The 17033-nt window shown below is 46.8% G+C and overlaps 1 protein-coding gene across 1 annotated transcript in view; it reads left to right on the top strand.

The window, feature by feature from the left end:
- Positions 1–16508, top strand: part of LOC142190613 (gastrula zinc finger protein XlCGF66.1-like) — a 410056-nt gene extending 393548 nt beyond the window's left edge. Inside the window, exons 2-5 of the mRNA XM_075262304.1 lie at positions 15642–15787; positions 15918–16097; positions 16176–16299; positions 16383–16508. Coding sequence (XP_075118405.1) covers positions 15710–15787; positions 15918–16097; positions 16176–16299; positions 16383–16477 — 477 coding nt within the window. The 5' untranslated portion in view covers positions 15642–15709 and the 3' untranslated portion in view covers positions 16478–16508. The remainder of the gene's footprint in view (positions 1–15641; positions 15788–15917; positions 16098–16175; positions 16300–16382) is intronic.
- The last annotated feature ends 525 nt before the right edge of the window (positions 16509–17033 follow it).

The following is a 17033-nucleotide window of genomic DNA, read 5'->3' as shown; positions in this document are numbered from 1 at the left end:
ACCTGCAGCGTGGCCCCCCATGGCCCTTTCCTTGCGGCCAGCGCAGTCACCTCCCACAGCGTCGTGGGCCAGGACCCACCGCCCCGCTGCTGCACCTCTGGCCCTCCTCTTTCCCTCCACCTGCACCCCCGGCTCTCCCCTTACCCCCCACCCGCGTCCCCGGCCCCCTTTAGAGTTACAGTCACCTCCTACATCAACCTCTTCCCCCCAGCACCACCCACCCGTGACCTTGGTTACCCCCCCCTTTACACATGTTCAATCTGGCCCCCCTCCCCACTTGCCTTCTGTCCTCTGGTGTGAAACCCGGCCCCCTCTCTAACCCCTACCACCAGCACCTCCCCCAAACCAGCAAACCCCCCGGCCCCTACCGATCACCCATGTCCCACCACCCCTCTCCCCCTTAAGCAAGCTGGCGATCTCTGTTCCCGCAGCACAGCTGACTAAGACGGCATTTCCTCTGTCGGCGCTGCTATGTTCGTGTTCTGCGCCGGCACCCGGAGCAAGCTCTGGGGCCGGCATCACGTTGCTATGGCAGCCTGGAGCCGTGCGCAGGGTCCCCGTGCTGTCGGTCTTTCGCTCCTACTGCAGCCTATGGCATGTAGCCTGCAGTAGAAGCGCCGGTTTTATGCTATGCTATACCAGCGCTTCTATTGCAGGTTACGTAGCCTAGGCTGCAGTAGGAGCAAAAGACCGACAGGACGAGGACCCTGCGCAAGGCTCCCGCCTGCCATTGGAACACGACGCCGGCCCCGGAGCTTGGTCCGGGTGCCAACGCGGATAAGGAATATAGCGGAGAAGGGGCAGCGCCCACGCACCAGCAGAGGACATCAGGACAGGTCAGCTGTGACTGAGGCGGCGTTAGGGTTAATGTGTAGCATGCCGGCAGTGTGTAGGCGGCCTGGGATGGCAGAGGCGGCTGGAGCATGCATACCTCCCAACCGTCCCGATTTCCGCGGGACATTCACGATTTGGGTGACATGTCCCGCGGTCCCGGTTGGAGGGAGGATGCAGATCTGAGTTGAACACATATGCGGCTGAAGCAAGGAGCTGACACAGGTCAGCTCCTCGCTTCAGTCGCATATGTGTCAGCGAGAGAGGCGCGCAGCGGCGAAGCGAGGAGCTGACCTGTGTCAGCTCCTTGCTTCAGCCGCCTATGTGTCAGTGAGAGAGGCGCGCAGAGTGCATCGGGGGAACGAGGAGAAGGTAAGTTTAATGTGGAGGTGGAACGTGAAACTGGGGGCAGAGATGGAGAGGACGGCATGACACTGGGGGCAGAGATGGAGAGGACGGCATGACACTGGGGGCAGATGAAGGAGGGGATGGCATGACACTGGGGGCAGAGATGGAGAGGAAATGAATCTGGGGGCAGAGATGTGGAGACATGAATCTGGGGGCAGAGATGGGGGACATGAATCTGGGGGCAGAGATGGAGGGACATGAGTCTGGGGGCAGAGATGGAGGGGACATGAATCTGAGGGCAGAGATGGGGGGAAATGAATCTGGGGGCAGAGATGGGGGACATGAATCTGGGGGCAGAGATGGAGGGGGGACATGAATCTGGGGGCAGAGATGTGGGGACATGAATCTGGGGGCAGAGATGTGGGGACATGAATCTGGGGGCAGAGATGGAGGGACATGAATCTGGGGGCAGAGATGGAGGGGACATGAAACGGGGCAGAGATGTGGGGACAAGAATCTGGGGGCAGAGATGGAGGGGACATGAAACTGGGGGCAGAGATGGAGGGACATGAATCTGAGGGCAGAGATGGAAGGGACATGAAACTGGGGGCAGAGATGTGGGGACATGAATCTGGGGGCAGAGATGGAGGGGGGACATGAAACTGGGGGCAGATGAAGTGTGTATATGAAACTGGGGGAGAGATAGAGGGGGGACATATAATTTACGGGTGACTGTAGGAGGATTATACTGTGTGCGGGCACATGAAAAATTAATGAGTGGGTGGAGTCAACACAAAAGTGGGCGGGGCTAAATTTGCAGCACATTTTGTCCCTCTTTCGGTTCTTTAAAAGTTGGGAGGTATGAGCATGTGGGCTGGCGCCATGTTGACTACGATCTTCCCAGTCAATCGGCCCGCCCACACTTTGTCGGCAATGTATGGTGCTGCAGCTCTGGCTCCATAGCCCGCCCACACCCTGCCATGCACCAATAGGAGGTACGTGGACAGACCTGGGCTTGCGTAATGCCAGCTCCTACATCAGTGCAGGAGAGAGCTTTGGAGGGTCGCGGTGGTGATTTGGGGTGAGTTACCCACATTTAAAGTAGCCTATTCTTCCTTCCTGGGCAATATGTCGGTGTGTGTGAAATTTCAGCAAAATCCATTCAGCCGTTTGGCTGTGATTGAGGAACAAACATCCGAACATCCAAACACACATCTGCCATAATCCTCTGCCATATTATGCTGTGGGCACATGCATCTGCCAGAAACTAATTTTTATATAGGGAGATATTTGCCATTCAGTTACATTGGTTTCACATCAGCGTCCGGTCTCCGTTTTCAGATTTCTGTCTTTTGCAGACAGAAGAGGCAAACCTGACAGACAGTGTCCGGCCGTGAGCACCGGTGAGCGTTTTGGGCTCCCCGCGGCGAAACCTTTTTTTTTTTTTTTTTTTTTTTTTTTTTTTAAACTGGACACAAATTCCTGCATGGCCGACTTTTTGTCCAGTTAAAAAAAACTGGGTTCGCCGCGGAGCGCACAAAACGCTCACTGCTGGACACTTTTCAAACGCATTCATTTGAATGGGTTTGAAAAATGTCTTCAGGCAGGAAACCTGCATAACGGAGACCCCCGGCGCGGATGTGATCGAGCTCTTATCCTATTTCATGCATTTTATTGTTTTTTCACAGATTTATTTTTGCTAGAGAGGGAAGGAGGCATTGGTGTGAATAGGATCATTTGTTCTGCACTCTGCTGTATTTGGTACAGTTCTGTGTATGTCTTAGGGCTAGTTCACACGGGGACATGGACGCTGATTTTGACAGCGGATTTCGCGGCCAAATCAGCGTCCATACAATGTATCCCTATGTGAACTGCTCGCTTTTTTTTTCTGCTAGCTCGCTAGCAGAAAAAGAAGCAACATGACCTATCTTTCGGGCGGAAGCCGCTCGCGATGAGCCGCGGCTTCCGCCCAGCCGCAGCGCCCTCCATGTCGGCTCATTCATTTGAGCCGACAGCGGAGGTGAAAGCCGCGACCGCGATGGTCGCGGCGGGAGCAGTTCACATAGTGTGGACATTGTATGGACGCTGATTTGGCCGCAATATCTGCTGTCAAAATTAGCGTCCATGTCCCCGTGTGAACTAGCCCTCATGAGCTTAAGGACCTGTGATGATGTCACCTGTGTGGGAGGAGTCACAGAATCACATGACCAGATATTCGAAACCTCTACAGAGCCTTCTGTGTGTGACGTGTATGTAGCGGAGCCATCTGTGTATGTAATGTATGTAGTAGAGCTGTCTGTGTGTGACGTGTATGTAGCTGAGCCGTCTGTTTGTGAAGTGTATGTAGTGCAGCCGTCTGTGTGTGATGTGTATGTAGAAGAGCTGTCTCTGTGTGATGCATATGTAGCAGAGCCGTCTCTGTGTGACGTGTATGTAGCTGAGCCGTGTGTGTGTGACATATATGTAGTGAAGCCGTCTGTGTGTGACATGTATGTAGCAGAGTTGTCTGAGTGTGACGTGTATGTGGAGGAGCTGTCTATGTGTGACGTGTATGTAGAAGAGCTGTCTCTGTGTGATGTGTATGTAGCTGAGCTGTCTGTGTGTGACGTGTATGTAGTGGAGCTGTGTGTGACGTGTATGCAGTAGAATTGTATTATGTGTTATTATTGTACCCCCTCACAGTATTCTCCTTACTACCCCCACAATATAAGTTCCCATGGTCTTTTCTATTTAGTGGCCTTTGTTTCTGTATAATCTTCCCCACTTTGTATAGGAGAACAGGGGGAAGGGCTTTATAACTTGTACCAGAGCACATTCCCCTTTCTAATTTTCAGGGATTCGGGGTCTAATTTTCACCGCCCTCATCTCTTCTCTCTCCAGCAACCCTAAAAGGCTTTTTGAAACTTTTCACTCTTTACTCACGCCCAAGGTGCAGACGCCATTCACAGACCTTAGTGCTGAAGACCTGGTCACTTATTTCCATGACAAAATTGATAAGATCCGTCAGGAAGTAACTGCTCAATCCCCAGGTGGCATTGATTCCCTCACCTACCATAGTACTGATCCCCAGGTGGCAGTCTTACCCAGTAATTTACTATTAAGTACATAGTCATACATTTTATTACGTCGGCCAAAGTGTATTACCTTACATAGTTTAGTATCATCTGCAAATATGGACACCCTGCTATGTAATATGGACATCCTGCTATGTAATATGAACCCCCTGCTTTGTAAACCCTCTACCAGGTCATTAATAACGATATTAAACAAGAGAGAACCTAGTACTTACCCCTGTGGCCCCCCACTGGTGACTGTGGCCCAGTCTGAATATTTTCCATTAACAAGTCCCCTCAGTTTCCTATCAGTGAGACAGTTACTAACCCAAATACATGTGTTTTCCCCCAGTCCCAACATTCTCATCTTGCATACCAACCGTTTATGTGGAACAGTATCAAAAGCCTTTGAAAAGTCCAGGTACACCACGTCCACTGCATTACCCATGTCCAGATACTCCACGTCTACTGCATTACCCATGTCCAGATACACCACGTCCACTGCATTACCCATGTCCAGATACACCACGTCCACTGTATTACCCATGTCCAGATACACCACGTCTACTGCATTACCCATGTCCAGATACACCAAGTCCACTGCATTACCCATGTCCAGATACACCACGTCTACTGTATTACCGATGTCCAGATACACCACGTCCACTGCATTACCCATGTCCAGATACACCACGTCTACTGCATTACCCATGTCCAGATACACCACGTCTACTGCATTACCCATGTCCAGATACACCACGTCTACTGCATTACCCATGTCCAGATACAACAAGACCACTGCATTACCCATGTCCAGATACACCACGTCTACTGCATTACCCATGTCCAGATACACCACGTCTACTGCATTACCCATGTCCAGTCTTGAACTGACCTCCTCATAGAAGCTGATCAGATTAGTCTGACAGGACCGATTCCTCATAAACCCATGCTGATTGGGTGTTATAAGATTATTTACATTGAGATACTCCAGGATAGCATCTCTTAGAAAGCCCTCAAATATCTTTCCCACCACAGAAGTTAAACTTACTGGCCTATAGTTTCCAGGTTTACTTTTACACCCCTTTTTGAAAATTGGCACCACATCTGCTATTCGCCAATCCTGTGGTACAGACCCAGTCATTACTGAATCCTTAAATATTAGACACAAGGGTCTATCTATGACCATGCTTAATTCCTCAGAACTCGGGGGTGTATTCCATCTGGACCGGGCGATTTCTCTATTTTAGTGTTTTGCAGGCGGCGCTGCACTTCTTCCTGGGTTAAGCAGGTGACATTTAGTTGAGAGTTAACATTCCCCCTAATCATGTTCCTGGCCAATGGATTTTCCTGTGTAAACACTGTAGAGAAGAAGGCATTTAATAATTGTGCTTTGTGCTCATCCTCCTCCACCATTACACCCAGATTATTTTTGAGAGTACCCACATTGTCAGTAGAGATGAGCAAACGCTGTTCGATCGAATAGGTATTCGATCGAATATCAGGCCGTTCGAGGTATTCGTTCCCAATCGACGACCAAGCGGCATACGCAGTAAAAATTCGTATCCCCCCCACCTTTCCTGGTGCGTTTTTTGCACAAATAACTGTGCAGGGGAGGTGGGACAGGAACTACGAAAATGGAAGCAGTGAAAAAATTGAAAAAACCCATTGGCTGCCGAAAACATGTGACCTCCTATTTATAAGAACGGCCGCCGCCCTGTTCACCATTTTTGCCGTCAGACATAAGGAGAGAAACATATCTGCTGAGGGCTAGATAGTGATTAGCTTCAGATAGGCAGGCAAGAACTAAAAAAGAAAACCCAACAGCTCTTCTCAGAGCTATACACTGTAGGGAGATCAGTCCAGCTTTCCCCGCACGGTGGAAAACAGGGATACACAACAGAGTCAACTTCATATATAGCGGAGAAACAGCTTTCATTGTTGGCTGTCCGCACACAGAATAGCTGGAATACACAGCAGGGACTAATTCATATAGAGCTGAAAAAAGCCTTGAATTTTTGGGTGTCCTGAAAAATAGCAGCAATCCACTGCAGTTACAAGTTCCTATATAGCTGAAAAAAAACCTTTAAAGGGGCTCTATCAGCAAAATTATGCTGATAGAGCCCCACATATGTGTGAATAGCCTTTAAAAAGGCTATTCAGGCACTGGTAAAATTATATTAAACCCCTCCCCCCCCATTTTAGCATAATAATCAGCATAATTTTGCTGCTAGAACCCCTTTAATTTTGGGGGTTCCTGAAAAATAGCAGGAATCCACTGCAGTTACTTCTTGCTATATACGTGCAAACCAGCTTTTCAGGCTGTGCAACCCCAAAACAAGGATACAGAGCAATTAGGTCAGGCTATGTCCGTTCAATCCAGATATCCAGGGTGTGTAACCCCAAAACTTAGGTGGGAGACCCAGAAATACAGTCAGGCTATGTCCGCTCAATCCAATTTTTAAGGGTCTACCCCTTGTATTTTTCATTTATTTCTGTGACATTATTTCAACCAATAACTCAAGCAGTACAAGCACCGGACACTGGTACTAGAACACTGAAAACTGCGATATAAATGTAGTACAGCTGCAGCCATTACTTCTCCGCCCTCCCTGGATCTCTTTTCGGGTCCTTTTCTCCCTCTGTTGAACCACTTCGCCTCAATACGGTGTGATACACTAAACAATATATTTGATACTCGGGTCACTCGTGCCTACCTATTTCCAAGGGCAACTGTTGGCATTCTTCACAGTCACACAAGTACAGTTAAGGATTGTTTGATGCGATATCTAAACCTTTCACCCTCACAAGTTTCTTTCCTAAAGTATAAGGAAACTTTAATGAAGGACAATCCGAACATCTGGTGTGACCGTTGTGACAGGACCAGGTTCCTGTCATACACAATCTAGGTGCAGCTGAGCAAAGCTGCGCTCCTGGCTGGTGGGTCTTACCAAAACCCTGGTAAAGGTCTGGCTGCTGGAGCAGGGAGTATTGGTGTCTCTACTCCATTCAGCCACTCCAGGTTTTGTGATATGTGGGGTTAAATCCCTGCACCATACTTGGCTGGATTGGACTTTCATTTTATGCCAAAAGTGGTCAAGACAGCGATCCCTGAGCTAATCCCGTTACACTGTCCATTGCCAACTGCAGCACTGAAGTTACCATCTCTAGAAGTGATACACCTTCTTTCTCTGCATTTAGCCATGCTCGATGCTATGGTAGCTGACTACACTTGGTTGGTCAAGGGTTATCTTAATGTATATCACCAAGGGGCATCAGATGTGTTTTTCAGCACTGAGGCCACCTCCTCTGAGATCCCAAAAGAACTTCAGCAGATTTCTGTATTGCACCCACAGAGAAGAGAAAATAAGTGTAGGGCACAGAGGGATCGGAGAGGACAGAGCTGGGGTCGGCCTGGTACTCCCACAACATGCGCCTATACTTGTCCCTCATGGTGACATTAGGCCCCTCAGTGGCAGTAGTTTGGCCAGGGGGTTCCATTAACGTGTCCCAGACCTTGGAATAAGTCTTGCAACATGGCCGAGTTTTGCATGAGTGGCCTTGCTGCCTCTGGACGGGCCTATGCCTGTAGCCACCGTTTTTGCTGCTTAGCTTGCCTCCACATCTACACTGCTTTTGCCCCTAGACGTCACCCCAGTCTATGCCTCTGCTTCTAGCCGCCTTTTTGTCCAGCTTAGCTTGCCTCCACATCTACACTGTTTTCCCCGCTAGACATCACCCCTGTCCATGTCGGGTCGGTGGCCTTGTCGTCCACCAACTCCTCTTCTGATTGCTCACTGTCCCCTTACTACAAACCGCAGATAACCACAGCTTGCCCTGATGACAACTGTGTCTCATCATCATCACTGAGGCCCAGAAACGTCGGTTGCTGCTCCACAACCACAAAATTGGAAGGAAATGGCAGTTGCTACAGTATTTGTAACACCTGTTCCTGGTGCTCGGGCCTGGTCTGCGTTGTACCCTGCACCCTGCTTAATGCAGCTGCCATATCCGGAATTGCAATGAGCGCATGCTAATGTTTCGTGTCCAGTGGAAAGGATGGGATAGGATTTCACGTAAGTCTGCCACCCATGGAAACTCATGGTTCAGAAACTGAGGGAGCTGACTTTGATGAACCCTTGGGTTTTGGATATGGAACTCCATCAAAGGTCTCTGCAGCTCACACACCCTGCTTAACTTACGGTATCTAGGGTTTCAGCGTGTGGGGACATCGCCCAACAGCCGGTGTTCGGGCAGATGGAGGCGTGGCTGGAGTGTTTTGAGGCTAGCAGCGGCTCCTGTAGACTTGCGAAAGTGGGCGCACAAGCATCCCCTGATGAAGGCTAGCAGCCAAAACACACGTCGGGCGGTCGGCCTGTGGATCGCCTGACGAAGCCTGAGCGAGGCGAAACGCGCGTCGGGTCCCCAGGTGGCACGGGTAGGCATTTGCTATTGACATAATTTTTTACCTGTCTTTCCATGCTGTGGTTCTTATATTTAGCTGCACTTCAGTTTTTTCACACATGTGTTTTTTAATTATTGCTCACTAATATACTGTATATGATTGTTGTACTTTTGAGTCACATGTTTAGCACTGTGTGTATTTATTTATTGTTGCACTTTACCTTGCATGGTAACATGTTATAAACTGCCTCACTATTATATTGTGCCTCCAACCACCTGGTTTACTACTTGCTGGGTCTATTGATCCCTCCTGCGTACTGCATGTTTATTATTATATACAGCTGGTGCTGTTGTCCATTAACTTTCAAATAAAATTATTTACATTTTATAGTGATCCTGTCTTTTATGGACATTGTTTAATCTACAAGTACAAGTTAAAGCTCTACCAAGCAAAGCGAAAGTCATATTAATAACACCCAGAAAAGCTGACAACTTCTCTAGGCCTGAACACATCTGAGATAGACTGATGCAAGGCAGAAAAGTCTCCATACATCTCTGATGGTATGGGGGTGTTATTGCCCATGACATAGGTAACTTGCACATCTGTGAAGGCACCATTATTCCCGAATGGTACATACAGGTTTTGGTGCAGCACATGCTGCCATCCAAGCGCTGTCTATTTCAGATTGGACCCTACTTATTTCAGCAAGATAATGCCAAGCCACATTCTGCAGGTGTTACAACAGCGTGGCTTCGTGATAAAAGAGCACGGGTACTAGACTGACCTGCCTGCGGTTCAGACCTATCCTTCATTCAAAATGTCTGGAGCATTATGAAACGCAAGATACAACAATGGAGACCCCGCACTGTTGAGCAATTGAAGTTGTACATCAAGCAAGAATGGAAAAGAATTCCATTTACAAAGCTTCAACAACTTGTGCCCTCAGTTCCCAAAAACTTAATGAGTGTTGTTCAAAGAAGAAAGTTCACAGAGGGACAAATGACACTATCTGCCCCAAAAAATAAACACATAAAATTTCACTTTTATTGATATCCTTTAAAACCAATCCAAAAAGTAAAACAAAATGATTGTGTTCCACCTGTTCAGTCCATACAAAAGTGAAGAAATAAGTAGGGAGGGGCAATTGTATATACACCTATATATGCCCTATAGGATATTGAAACCCTCACTCCCTAATAAACCACAGTGGCTTTTTTCCAAACAGCAACTTGTGAACAGGACCCAAAGCGTGAACTGCCAGCAAATCACTCCCCCCCTCTGAGGTTACTGGCCTATTGCCACGCCAACAGAGAGGAGAGAGGCACTGACAGTCAGGTCACCGTACAAATGCTGAACTGGATGATAAGTCCACTGACTAACTGGGAATTTATGACCCTACGCAGCGTTTCTTCTATTAAAAAGAGTCATCAGGGGTCTTTTTCTCACTTCACAAAATAAACAGCTTAACACTGTAACACATGATAGCGGTGTGGTGTGCTGACCGCTTGGTTTTAAAGGATATCAATAAAAGTGAAATTTTATGTGTTTATTTTTTGGGGCAGATAGTGTCATTTGTCCCTCTGTGAACTTTCTAATATACACACATTTGTTTGAAATCAGTGAATTTTTGTTCAAAGAAGAGGTGATGTAACACAGCGGTAAACATGCCCCGGCCCCGTCTACTGTTGCCGCTGTCTCAGCTTTTTTGGAACATGTTGCACGCATCAAATTCAAAATGTGTGAATATTTGCAAAAAACAAATAAAGTTTATTTTTTTGAATTGTAAATATCTTATCTTTGTAGTATATTCTATGGAATATAGGCTGAAAAGGATTTGTAAATCATCGTACTCTATTTTTATTTATGTTTTACCCAACGTCCCAACTTCATAATACAGAGTTTGTATTATACTGTGTGGGGCCACAGGGAAGATATTGTAGTGTATGAGGGCTACAAATGGGCACATTATACTGTGTAGGGGACAGAATGAGTGCAAAATAGTGAGTGAGGGCTACCTCTGATGACATCAGAGTAGTGAGGCATACATATGTTTCGTCAAATGCCCCTTTTTTGAAGTGTGACAGGTGCCACGCCCCTAACCACGCCCTAACCACACCCCTTTTGGGCCATTCAACACGCCCAGTTACGCCCCTTTTCTTTGTCTACGGACGGGTTTCCCCGCCCAACCACGCCCCTAGCCCACCTACTGGGTGTGTCTGGACAAGCCCCTTTTCACCCCTCCCTTCGGAATGCGCACATTCCTGAGGTTGAGGAATGCGAGGCGATCAAGAATGTTAATTTGATACAGGTTTGATAAGGTTTTATTGATAAGATTTTATATCGATCGAGGTTGAGGAATGCGATCAAGAATGTTAATTGATACAGGTTTGATAAGGTTTTATATCTAGATGCGTCGTTATAGGCTTATTGAATGAGAATGATATTGATTGTGATCATGAATGTTAATTTGATACGTCCCTGAGAATGTGCGACGCTTTTATAGAAAGCTGTGTTGTTATAGGTCTGTTGGTTTTCTTCATTACTTCTTCCCTGCCTATCTGAAGCTAATCGCTATCTAGCCCTCAGCAGATATGTTTCTCTCCCTATGTCTGACGGCAAAAATGGTGAATAGGGCGGCGGCCGTTCTTATAAATGGGAGGTCACATGTTTTCGGCAGCCAATGGGTTTTTTCAATTTTTTTTCACTGCCTCCGTTGTCATAGTTCCTGTCCCACCTCCCCTGCACAGTTATTGGTGCAAAAAACGCGCCAGCGAAGGTGGGAGGGGACACGAATTTTTACTGCGTATGCGGCCTGGTATTCGATTGTGTACGAATACATCGAACACCATGATATTCGATCGAATACCTATTCGATTGAACGGCGTTCACTCATCTCTACTTACCACATCACACACACACACAATGACAGGTAAGGGTGGGGGCTGCTGGATTTATTATTGCGTATGCCATCTGTGGTTGTCATGGGCAACATGATTTAACCCTTTCCCGCCGATGGCATTTTTTGATTTTCGTTTTTGACTCCCCTCCTTCTAAACCCCATAACTTTTTCATTTCTCCGCTCCCAGAGCCATATGAGGTCTTAATTTTTGTGGGACAAATTTTTCTTCATGATGCCACCATTAATTATTCTATATAATGTACGGGGAAGCAGGAAAAAAATTCAGAATGGGGTGGATTTGAAGAAAAAATGCGTTTCTGCGACATTCTTACGGGCTTCGGTTTTACGGCGTTCACTGTGCAGCCAAAATGACATGTCCCCTGTATTCTGTGTTTCGGTACGGTTCCAGGGATACCAAATTTATTTGGTTTTATTTACATTTTGACCCCTTAAAAAAAATCCAAAACTGTGTTAAAAAATTTTTTTTCTAAAAGTCGCCATATTCCGACGGCCGTAACTTTTTTATACGTCAGTGTACGGGGATGCATAGGGCGTCTTTTTTTGCGGGGCCAGGTGTACTTTTTAGTTCTACCATTTTCGGGAAATGTTATTGCTTTGATCACTTTTTATTCAAATTTTTATCAAAATCAAAACAGTGAAAAAGCAGCGGTTTGGCACTTTTGACTATTTTTCCCGCTACGGCGTTTACCAAACAGGAAAAATATTTTTATAGATTTGTAGAGCGGGCGATTTCGGACGCAGGGAGACCTAACATGTATGTGTTTCACAGTTTTTAACTACTTTTATATGTGTTATAGGGAAAGAGGGTGATTTGAATTTTTAATACTTTTTATATTTTTTAATATTTTTTTGTACTTTTTTTTTTTTTTTTTGGCATTTATTAGAGCCCCTAGGGGTGTTGAACCCCAGGGGGTCTGATCACTAATGCAATGCATTACAATGCTAATGCATTGCAAAAAATTATCCTTTCTTTTGCAGGCTGCATAGACCAGGCTGCAAAAGAGAGAATTTGCAGACAAGCCTGGGAGCCTTGTAAAGGCTCCCAGCTGTCATGCCAACGTGAAGTTGGCCCTGGAGCATGCTCCAGGAGCCGGCGATCACCAGCAAAATGGTTCAGAGGTCACACTCTGTGGTCAGTGTACCGCACGGCCTACACTGACAGCTTTCAGATGGATGTGCATTTGCACAACCAGCTGAAGGCAGCGATTGCTCAATAACGGGGAATGCTGCACCAGATTCCCCATTAGTGAGTGATCAGGGCGACCGCACGCGTGCCAGCAGAGCCGGCTCTGTGTGCCCTCTCTGGCATGTGTGCCATAGGTTCGCCATCACTGGTCTAGATGATAGGCAGTGATAGTGGTGTAATACTGGGTCTTTGGTGTGTTAGATGCCCCCAGACATGCTTCCCCTGCTGTCCCAGTTGCATTCCAGAGTTGTTGGCATCATTTCCTGGGGTGTCATTGTAGACTTGGTGACTCTCCAGAGTCGAATAGTGGTTTCCCCTAAAACGAGCATTTTTTCCCCATAGACTATAATGGGATTCGATCGAATAGTTGAATATTGAGGGGCTACTCGAAACGAATATCGAATATTTCACTACTCGCTAATCTCTACAGATCTCTAATATCTGGTCATGTGATTCTGTGACTCCTCCCACACAGGTGACATCATCACAGGTCCTTTAGCTCACTAGGATTTAGTATTTTCTGCACAGACAATGCTTTAACAGCAGGACCTGGTCATGTGACTCCTTGACTCCACCCACATCTATGACATCATCACAGGTCCTGTGAGCAGACGGCTGCTGTACCCGAGGAGGTAAGTGCTCGCTCTCAGCCCTTCTCATACATTCAGTCTCCCTCATTTCCAGGCTGCAGCCTCTTCTATGGTCAGACTTTTGGCTCGGTGTCGCCCCCTAGTACTGGCCACATGTTCTCCTCCCTCCCCCCTCCTCTGTAGCTCCATATGTATCTGCACTACATGGACACTAATGGAGGCCCAAAGTGAGTAATAGAGAGTGAATCTCCCTGTAAATCAGGGGCCCTGTCTGAGGGGGAGGGGAGGTCTCGTCTTAGCGGCAGCTGTGACATAGAAGTGTTGGGTAAAGCTGATAGGGGATGAGGTTGTGTGATAGATGGGAATGGGGTCGTCTGGGTCATAGATGGACTTACCATAAATGTAGTCAGTACATGTGCGGGGGCGATATGGGGGTGTACAATAACAATTGGGGTAACAACATGGAAACACATCCGGTACATCAGCAGAAGTGCAAAACCAGAAGCCACTGTTAGTGTAAGTAAAGGAAGTGACTGATCCTAAGAGATTACTGGAATTACATAGTGATGGCCATGAAATAAGATGTGCCTGGGATCCGCAGTAAGATGTATGACCAAGCAAAGCTACATGAGGAGTCCTTACACCTGTAAGATGGAGCGCAGCTCTGCAGGGCCACTTCATGGCGTGAATCCACCTCTGTCACCTCACACCTTGTATGACATAGGCTGAGAAAGACCAAGAGGGACAGGAGGTAGAAAACCCCAGAATAGGTGACATTATGTAGAAGAGAAGAAGTTCCGGTGTCTTCTGCTGGAGCTTTATGAAGCCGGTGTGTCGCTCTTTGAGCTTTAGGTGTATGTATAGTTTACCACAGTGGGGGGGGGTCGGTGTAGGTTGTAAGCCGAGAGAATCAGTCACCAGCACTAAAGTCGGGTAAGTATCCAATGTGATGTGAAGATCCTCACATAGCCGGGACAGATCTGATGACCATCTCGCTGTAGAACGTCTTCCATTTACAGAAACTGAAATTCCAAAGGGAAATAGCCAGCAGTATGGAAGTAGTTTATGATGAAGTGTTGTGGTGAGAGGTTTCAGCAGACGTCTCATTGCCAAGGTTGTTGCTGGTCTTGAAATATACAGATTGGTGCAGGGGATGGAGCCTGCTGGGAGGAGTAGTACGACGGCAATTATAGACAGCTAGAGTAACTATCGTGTGCAGCCCGGACAGCAGATAGATGGACTGGGGGTGACTGGTAGGTTGTCTCAGGTATCTGGAGCCATGCTGACTGCAGCGCACTCCACATTTACTGGAGGGTACATGGGGGAGGATCCATAGAATGAACCCAACGAACAAGATGGCCCCACAGATGCTCAATTGGGTTCAAATCTAGGAAATAAGGAAGCCAGGAAAGCACTTGGAAGTCTTGGTCGTTCTCTTCCAACCACTATGGGACATTTGTAGATTTTGTTTTGCAGGAGGATTCAATTTTCCCCACAGAAGACAAACCGCACATATGGGTGTATGTGATCTGCATGGATGGATTCATACCCAAATATGCTCATATTCCCTTCCACATAGATGAGCGGGCCCAGAGAATGGTGTGACAAAATTCTCCAGACTATAACACTGCCGCCACCAGCTTGTCTTCTTCCAGCACTGGTTGCAGGGTGTTTGTTCTCTGAGAAGGCAACCCTTAGCCAATCAATGGTGGTCCAATTCCAGTATGGCTGTGTAAATTGAACCCTGTTGTTTGCTAGCATAGGAACAATCGAAGCTCATTACACATTAGGGTTCACTGAACTGTTGTTTTAGACACACCTGGTAGCCTCAATTCATTTTCACGCTGAACTTCTCCACTCTAGGGTGTGAATCTGTACTCGCACACCTTCACAGCTGAGGTTTAACGTTCACATCAGTGGCACATGGTTCTCCACAGTTTCCATGTTGGTTATTCCCAATGGCGCCATTTCTCCAGTCACAATACACTTTCACCAAAGCAGCACACGAACATTTCACAACCTGCGCTGTTGGAGAAATACTGTCACCCTTGGCCCAACAGCCAATAATCATCCCTTGTGCAACTCTGATAAATCGTCCCCTTTACCCGAGACAACAATGAGATTCTGTTCAGCCTATCACACACCTTATATACCCACCAAGCCGGCCCACAACAAGTCACTCCCTTCCTGAGCTACACGCTGCTGACGTCAGAAGTAGGAGGTGGTGATAATAATGGGACTCAACTCTTCTATTTATTCCATGGGATTCCGTGTAGTGATTACATTGTCTCATCTTCTCTCCATTCAGGTTCCTACAATATAGAATCCTCTCAGTATCTTCTATATAAGAGAATATTCCTGATTGATCCATCAAGGATGGAAAGAGACAGAAACAAGATCGCGGAAAGTCTATTAAATCTCACCCTAGAGATCATCTACCAGCTTACTGGAGAGGTGAGAGATTCTGATGATGTCATCATGACATCATTCTTATCTATAGTAATAACAGATGATATGACTGGAGAGGTGATGGACTCTGGACATGTATGTAGTGAGATTTATTAATGTGTCTCCCCATAACCAGGATTACACAGTAGTGAAGAAGACCTCTAGTGGGCGCTGTCAGACCCTTGTATTTGATGGATGGAGAGGAACCCTGAGCCCAATCCCGGGGCCTCCACCTCACCCTTTGATAAAGGATGAGATCAATGGACAGAAGATCCTAGAACTCACCAACAAGATGCTGGAGCTGCTGACTGGAGAGGTGACACTGCTGGGAATGCTGGGACATTATACAGTAACTGGAGGGGTCGGGGTGATGACTGTATCATTGTGTTGTCAGGTTCCTATAAGGTGTCAGGATGTCGCTGTCTATTTCTCCATGGAGGAGTGGGAGTATTTAGAAGGACACAAGGATCTGTACAAGGAGGTGATGATGGAGGACCACCAGCCCCTCACATCAGCAGGTAATAGACATGACTATATACACATGGACTTCCATTATTTGTATCTACAGAATGAATTCAGTTCCTGTTTGTGTTTCCTACAGGTAGATCCAGTAAGAGGACAACCCCGGAGAGATGTCCCAGTCCTCTTCTTCCACAGGATGATCAGGTAGGTGGAGATATTCCCTATGATGTGTAGATGGGCTGTGAAGTCCTTGTGGTCAGTCTTGTTGTATCCAGCAGTATTATCCTATCCTTTCTATCCTATCCTACTAATGTGAAAGTTTGTATGCTTGTTACTCAATCAGGCAAAAATGGCTGAACGGATTTGGATGAAATTTGGCAAATAGATAGTTTTTAACTTGGAGTAACACATCGGCTATCTTTTATCCCAGTAAATGACATGGCTTCACGACTGTTATGAATTTATGCTCATATTACTATAGTACACTGCTCTTGCCGGCAGAACAATCTCAGTTAATTGGAGGTTGCTGATAAAGCCTGGTCTGTTATCTCTCTATGTAAACACACAGCTAACTCTGAGTACATTGTGTACATACATCTGCATATTATCTGAGCTGATCCAGTGCTGAGACACTGACATGGGAAAACCCTTTTAATACAAATTGTCAGTTTGCCAATTTTAAACATACTAGGCAAAGAAAATCTAATTTGTCACAAAATTCTAAAATGAGAGCTATGAAGGTAGCGAGAAGTCAACAGAGTTATCCGCAAGCGGAGCTGAGGAGGATTAT

The sequence above is a fragment of the Leptodactylus fuscus genome, chromosome 1, assembly GCF_031893055.1.
Source record: "Leptodactylus fuscus isolate aLepFus1 chromosome 1, aLepFus1.hap2, whole genome shotgun sequence".
Classification (NCBI taxonomy): Eukaryota; Metazoa; Chordata; class Amphibia; order Anura; family Leptodactylidae; genus Leptodactylus; species Leptodactylus fuscus.
Note: the sequence above shows the minus strand (reverse complement) of the source record. Positions and strands in the feature narration are given on the sequence as shown.